At 42.1% G+C, this 7,802-nt stretch overlaps 1 protein-coding gene across 1 annotated transcript in view; it reads left to right on the forward strand.

Moving 5' to 3' along the window:
• The window catches only part of Nalcn (sodium leak channel, non-selective), a 357,549-nt gene that overhangs the window by 114,218 nt on the left and 235,529 nt on the right, over nucleotides 1–7,802 (forward strand). Inside the window, exon 8 of the mRNA XM_012514741.1 lies at nucleotides 6,976–7,062. Within this exon, the coding sequence (XP_012370195.1) occupies nucleotides 6,976–7,062 (87 nt within the window). The remainder of the gene's footprint in view (nucleotides 1–6,975; nucleotides 7,063–7,802) is intronic.

Below are 7,802 nucleotides of genomic sequence, written 5' to 3' on the forward strand. Positions count from 1 at the left end.
AGTGATCTACCTGTTTACAGCCTCCCAAGAGCTGGGATTACAGGTGCACACCACCACGCCCAGTCTCATTGCCATCTCAGCGCCCCAGCTGTGGGGCAGGCACAGCAGGCCCGGGGATCAAACCTCCAGTCCCTGCACCTGCTTGCAGGTGCTTTAATCTACTGAGCTATTTAGCCAGCCCTTGTGTTTGTATTCGTGGTGGTAAAGAGAAGGAAGGATGGGTTTATATATAATATCTTCGACCATGAATCTTCATAACAAAGAGAAAATAAAATTCAAAAAAGATGATACATTATAATGCTTTATAAATATTATTTTAATAATAACTTCTAAAACAAATTTAATATATGTTGGTAAGAATTATACTCATCTATCAAGAGGAAAGTATCGGTGAAAGGGCCATTTGTTTGACAACCTTCAAACTGAATTTTTAAAATTGGATGTTTAGATGCTATTAAACATATGAGCATTTAGAAAAAGCTTTAAAATGCTGTAGCATTTTTTAAGATGCTATTGAAGTCTGAATTGTCTGGCCAGTTCATTACAGATGGTAGTTTGATATAATTTCAACAATTACTCAAACTGTTATGAAAGATTTTTAAAAAGTGCTATGTAGTTTATGTCAGAAATGTCTTATGGGAAAGCCTTCCAGGAATCAACCAAGTCTAGTTCTTATCTCCCCTCTCATGCCTTTCAGAAAACTATAAAAATAATATAGTTCCAAGTCCATTCTGAGATGACAGCACTTGGAGGTTGTAGGTCACGCTTGCGAAATAAAGACCTAATCGAAACACTTAGCACTCAGCCTCCACACAGTGTCCTGAGAGATGGCCTACAATGTCTCTAAAACCACCTAATATTTATTAGGGAACTCTGATGTAAAAAATCACAGTCGGACAAGTAGAGTTTGGAAGCGCCACCCAATCAGTCAGCCATTGTAATAGAAAGTACAAGGTTAAAGAACCTTTCGACAAAGTTGTGTAAAATTATTTTGATGCAAAGATGTACCTAATCAGAAGGCGTAAGTCAGTAATTCACGGGGAATAAGTCTAAATGTTCAGCAGTGGTAATCACACAGAGAACTGCAAAAAACCTTCATTAAGAAAAATGCTGTGGCTGAGGACCCCGTTGCTAAGCGACCTGAGCTCCAGCGTGCAGACTCTGGGTGAAACAGCACTTAGGCAGCCTAGCAACGGGCCTGAGGCCCCGCCCACCCATAATGGCTACGTGCAGGGCCCCCAAAAGCTTTTCTGTACTGGGAAGGAGATAACATTTACCTCATTTTGCTACTTTTGTAAAACCTGACTACACTCCGTGACTGGGGACTTTTCCTTATGTGGCTTAAAGTACTAAATCACAAGTTTCTAATTCTGATGAAACAGGCTCTAAGAAAATAAAGGTGGTTAACTAATTGTAAAGCACGTGGCTTTTCAGGTATGGAGGTCAGCGCTGCCTTTCTCTAGTAGGTTGGACTTTTTCAGTTGTTTAAGATGATTGTCTTATCAAAGAGCTGAGGATGTCCTGGATATCTGGGAGTTGTTGCCCTCTCTAAGTCAGTAGACTTCCTATGACAGCCGTGTGTGTGTGTGTGTGTGTGTGTGTGGTAACAAGACAAATGAAAAGACCTCAATAGTTTAGGTGGTTCGCTAGTATCTACCATTTAGAGGCAAAAGACAGCCAAGGAGAATTTTTTTCTTTAAAATAACAAAGCAAAAATAAATAAATAAAATAGCAAAGTAACTTTTTCCAATTGAGTGACCACTGCCAAATGCCTGTGAGTCACAGCATTAGAAACAAATTACAGAAAGATTAATGCCAAAGGCCTTCTGGAGACAGTAATACAATATGTACGTGGATAACGAAAGGAAAATGGGCTAGAAATGTCCAGATTAGCAATGACAAGTCTGCTTGAGATCTGGTGGGGCTTGTGGTGTGTGGTGTCTTCATCCTGCTTCGACAGGCCTTGCCACACAGAGCTTCATGCTGACACAGTGCAGTGGCCCATCAAGCGGCGTGGCACAGTTCACGGTGTTATCCCGAAGCTGGACTTGGGATGTGGCACAGGCTGGCAGAAGTTCCAGGCCACGTGTCTAGACCTTCACTCCCACCGCTTAAGCACTTAGCTTGTGCTCCTTGTTCCCAGTCCTGCGGTCCTCTGATCTGCATGGGTTCTGAGCCTGGCAAACTTTGCCCAGAATAGAACTGAAAGAACCACTCGACTTTAGGGTTACTCGAGGCTGCTCTTCTGTTGGGTGTAGTGAAAGAAGACACAAGGCAAGCCTCTGTGAGTCAGTATGTACCCAACTTCTATAAACAAATAATTCACGGCCCATCAGGGCACTATGGAATGTTTGGTAAATATTCTGCTTATATAAAGAGAATGGTAACTTCAGAATCTATCGTATCTCTGACTAAACACTCTTATTTTCTGAACTAATATTCCCCCATTAAAACACAAGATTGATGGGGGTAGAATTGATACAGGAAAAAGGGGTGCTTTTAAAACCTTCCTCCTTGGGGGCTCCAGCAGTGTTCTTAGAACATGTCTCAAGTAACCTTAGTATGAAGTGGTGTGCTCAATGCCAAGGCAGAAAGGCATGGATGAAAAGATACATGGTCAAAACATGGAAAGCATCCCCCAGAAAGACTACATATGGCTTAGTGTTCAAAGACAGTACCTGAGGAAAGATTTGCATTCCAAGACCATTGATCTCCCTGTGATGATGGCACACATCATGATAATAGGAGAGAAAACAGTTTAGTGAAAGAGGTTCAGGAAAGGGCTATGTGGTACCTTTCACTGACAAGCCATGGCGACGGAACAGTCCCTTCATCATGGGAAGCCACAGTGAGAATTAAATTTTGTGAGACTGAGTCATTGGATATATTATTTAATGATGGAATCAGACCATGCATCTGCCCTCGTTATTTTGTGTAATGACTATTGCCTATTTTTACAAATGATTCTCTGTAACGCTCAAAGAACACGAGAATTTCAAAATAAGTTTTAGATGTTCTCTGCATTGCTCTGTGCACAGCGGGGATTTTATTACAGTTTCTAATGGTGCCCTTTCCCGCACCACCTCCCAACACATAACCTGATAATAATGGTGATATTTTGCCTATAAAAACCAGTCCTTAGAGGCCAGGGAGATGGCTCAGTACAATAAGCGCTTGCCTGGAAAGTACAGGGGCCTGAGTTCAACCCCTGGTTCTTCAAAAAAAAAAAAAAAAAAAAATCCTCAATGTATTTTCCACACTATATAAACCAAGTGGCCCACTGAAAAGCTCTAATAGCTGAAAATGGGCAAGTCTGATATAATTCTCAAGGTGCAAATCTTCGTAGTTTCCAAATGATTATACTGGGAGTGCTGGCGGCCGTGTGTGCAGCTCTTGGTAATTCCTAACATCTTATTACAATCACTAGCATGGACGGAGGCACTGAGCCCTGGGAAATTACTTTACAACCTGTCTCATTTAATCTTCACATTAATATTGTGAAGTGGGTACTCTTATTGGCTCCACTTTGCAGATTAAACCTGATGAGGGTTTGAAGGTTACTTAGCACACCCCCCATTCCGTAGGGGCAGTGGTGGCTGAGGGTCTCCACCGCAGGCTGCTGGGCTGCAGGAGCCCAGGGATTTCTCCTTTTTCCATCCTCCTCTTAACTGCTCAGCACAAGCTGACTGTGTTCAGGCCCTTAACTCACTTTTCTCAAAAGGATAGCACATCTTAGTGTTGGCAGAAAAGAACATTCCCATAGATTGCTACTAAGCATAAACTGGAACATCTCTTTGAGAATATTTGGCAATACTTATCAAAACCCTGTGCATGCACACGCATGTGTGTTATTTGGCTGGCTAAACATTTCATTCTAGGAGTTTGTGCTAGGAAGAATTTGGACAGTAGTCAATGATTTACATCTGAAGGTGTTTAGTGTGGTGCTTTTATAAAGCATAAAAAGTAAAAATATTTTGAATTTCTATCAGCTAAATTATTGATTATAAATTATGAAGATGGAACAAATACAAACAATTATAATAATGATTCAAAATTCAAGATTTTTATTGACATGCAAATCTGCAGACAACATATCATACCCCTCAAAAGAAAAGAAAAAACAAAAGTTCTCAAATTCATGTGTGTGTGTGTGTGTGTGTGTGTGTGTTGTGGTAAGTATGTGTATGAATATCTACAAGTTTAACTCTAAAATGTCACAATAGTTGTCTCTAGAGGATGGGTTCAGCTTTTTTGTCTTTGTTTTTGTTGTGTTGTGTTGTTTCTTTGAAGCAAGATTCACTGTGCAACTCAGGCTGGCCTTGAACTCATTACGTAACTCTGGCTGGCTCCAAATTGCAGTGATTCTCCTGTGTCAGCCTCCTGAATGCTGGGTGACAGGTGTGCACTCCTGCATCTAGCTGCCAGGCTCTAGATTTTTGCACAGCTTATCCACACTTTCCAATGTGTATCTGTAAACACTGTTGATTGTGCGATGAGAAGGGAAAGCTACATCAGTAAAACAAAAGAATCCACTGGGCTAGTAATCTAACTGAAACTACAGCACCTGTGTTAGCTACAGCAGATCCCCTACAAGGGACCAGATACTCAAACAAAGAGCTTAGGAGAAACAGAATTTGTCTTCTCATGTAAAGTTGGAAAAGATGTTTGGAGATGTTTGGGGTTGGTGTGAGTGTCTGTGATGTCAATAAGCTAGGCTCCTTCCAAATGTCTCCTCCACAACTCCCATCTGAAAGCTACCTTCTTGGCTCAGGTGGCTGCCGTAGCTCTAACCCTTGTGTCCACATTCCAATGAGCAGAAAGAAGGACTATAGAAAAAAAGAAGGTATCTACTTACATCCCATAGGCGATATGCACTTACATGAGTTATATGGTCAAGATGGGCTTCGCAAAGCAAAAGATGGTCTTTGGCCTTGGAGACTTAGTAACCACCATAAAAAAGTTTCCAGTTCTCCACCTTGGGAAGATCAGGTAGCAGACAGAGAGGTAGCTGTCAGCTCCTGCCACTCTGCCACTCTGCCCCAGGATCTGAGTCTCCAGGGATGAGGATCACAGCTCAGCCCCCTAGATTCTGTCTTAAAGCTCTAATCTAAATGTTGTTCTAGAAGTGGGGGGCCAAAGGAAAATTGAACGTGTTTACATTTCCTTGATTTTATACAAAGCAGTCACCTTGAAAGAAAGCTTTTACTGACAATTAAATTGATTCATGTGATTTTGATCTGCAGGAAAATATAATTTAACAGGGAAAATTAGTCTGTCATGGATCAAAGCGAATCCTGGCCCCAGGGATTCTTTGTGCTGTGATAAGACAAGATAGGGGACAGGGACAGTTGTCTTCCCTTTGTAAAAGGAGAATTGCAGAATTCTGACAGGGACTCTGAAAGGCATTTTAACAGGTGTTCTTTCCCAGCCTGTGTGTTCCCAGAATGAGCTGCTTCATGAACGATAGCTGGCTCCTACCAGCAAACACCACTTGCTTTTAATGTGCATTCTGAAGGCCAGCTGGGGCTGCAAAGGACAACTGGGATTGACAATTTGCAGTGGCATCTTTGTTCAAAGAGTGTGTAAAATGTGCACCTAATTTTGTCACCTAAGAGATACATAGATGATGTGTCCATCGGCGGACTTGGATCTGGCTACCTCACTCATTCTATAGAGGACTCGCCTTACTTTCTGCAAATGATCCACATCTCAGCTGCCAGGCCTCAGCAACTGTGCTCATCTATCCTAGGTGATGCCCCTTGCACCAGCATAGAGCCTGGCAACAATTGCCTTTTCCAAAGCTGGGTCAGGTGGACAGCAAGACACAAAGAAGGATACCAAAAGAAATGTGTGCATGTGCAAAACAATGGCCTTGGCCAGAATGAAGCAGTGAGCTCCTGCAGGCAGGATCCTCACTTAGAAAAATCAAACTCTGTCATTTCACCCTATGCTGCCTTGCTCTGTCTCCACACACACACGCTCACGCTCCTAAGGAACCATAAGAAAGTACATTTGGGAAAGTACTTATGATGGGAAATGTCTTCCAGGTGGGCATAACATGGGCAGGCAAGTACCTCTGGAGGTGACATGACATGCATCCAGGCATTTAAGTTAGTGAATTTTAGTTCTAATGGGGAGTAGTCAGTTGAATTTTATCATCTGCATCCTCTAAATATGAAGAAGTGGCTTGTTTCCTTCCTAAACTTATATATCAAATTCCTTTTTAGCAGGTTAGTTCTGGCCAGGTTAAAATAATTGTGCCTGGGCAATGAAGCACTCTGTCAGTGAGGGTTTAAATATTTATTACGGTAAAAGACACATTGCCAATAGTCCCTTCAGTGGAACACATTTATCCAATGGTACTTGCCAATTTCTGCAGTGTTTGGAAGTCTTCCGTGAGTGTCTTTACGTGGCCACCTTCATGTGCTGAGTGGATCCAAAATGTTTACCAAAACTTCAAATAAAAATATGATGCTGTGTATTTTGAAACAGATTAATGGCAATGTATCTTTCACCATAATAACTTTTTAAAATTTTAAATGTTCACTGTAACTTTTATAGTTGTTCCTCACACAGACAGAAATCCATCACGTACAGTAAAAACACACCAGACACGATGCTTTAGAGTCCTGATGTTTCCAAGATCTAAGAAATGACCATGGATATAATGAGGATAAAATATCTACTAAATATTTCTCTAGAGGAGGAGAATATTTGTGCAGTAAGATGTGAAGCCTGTGCAAGACAGATAATAGCAAATGCCTAATAAATGCAGTCTTTACTCTTAATGTTATTACTATTCACTCCAGTTTGAGGGTTAAAATGTAAGTAATCAGATGACTCAGTCTCCAAATATAAATCCTTCAGAAGGCAAAGTTTTGATGACATCAAAAATGCAGAAACCTGGAGATACACAGTTAGAGTTTGTAGCATTCCTTGTGAAGTGTCTGACTCATCTTCCTCTTTGTCTTGAAGATGTTTCATGAAGATGCGGCCGGCGGGTGGCAGCTGGTAGCCGTGGACGTCAACAAGCCCCAGGGACGGGCCCCAGCCTGCCTCCAGGTGCGGTACAGCTGCATTTTCAAAATTTATCTTTGGCTTTCATTTTATACCAGGAAATCCACAACTCTGTAAGCCCTAGATCCTCTTGGGTCTACAGTCCTGTCCTCCTCCTGGGAGGACAGTTTTTCAGTCCACCTCATGTTCCCAGGGCCTGGCACTCCTTCAGATTCCAACTAGGGATTTATCTAACTTATGGTGAATGTGTGCACAGAGGCACGAGCCTCAGAGCTTTTCAGCAGTCTCAAAGTAATAGAGAATCCTGTTACCATATTAAATCTTGTAAAATATATTCTTGCAGAGAGCCTAAATTATTTGAGGCCAAGCAGGCATGGTGACACTGCACTTAGTACCGTACCTCTCTGAGTACCGGGAGAGACAGGGACTTCGTGGCTCACAGGCTCCACAGCTGTGCGATATCTGGGCACTGTGCCCTTGGCCAGGCAGACCTGCACAGTACTGAGGACTTGAGGAGGTCCTGGTGGACTCTCAGGCTGTCAGAAGGTGGGGCCTCAGGTTCCCGCCTAGAACTCCCTGGACTCAGCATCTCTTCTGTGCTGGGCTGCAATGGCCTCTTCTCTTGTCAAATACAGACACTCATGCAAAACAACATGCTGATTTGTTGTATGGACACATGCTGAAATGACTGCTACAACCAGGCTAATAAGTACATCCTTCACATTGCATACCTGTGTGTACATGTGTATGTAGGTATATTTCTTTCTTTCTTTTTTTTTTTTTTT

Source organism: Octodon degus, unplaced genomic scaffold, assembly GCF_000260255.1.
Source record: "Octodon degus isolate 3935 unplaced genomic scaffold, OctDeg1.0 scaffold00039, whole genome shotgun sequence".
NCBI classification, from domain to species: domain Eukaryota; kingdom Metazoa; phylum Chordata; class Mammalia; order Rodentia; family Octodontidae; genus Octodon; species Octodon degus.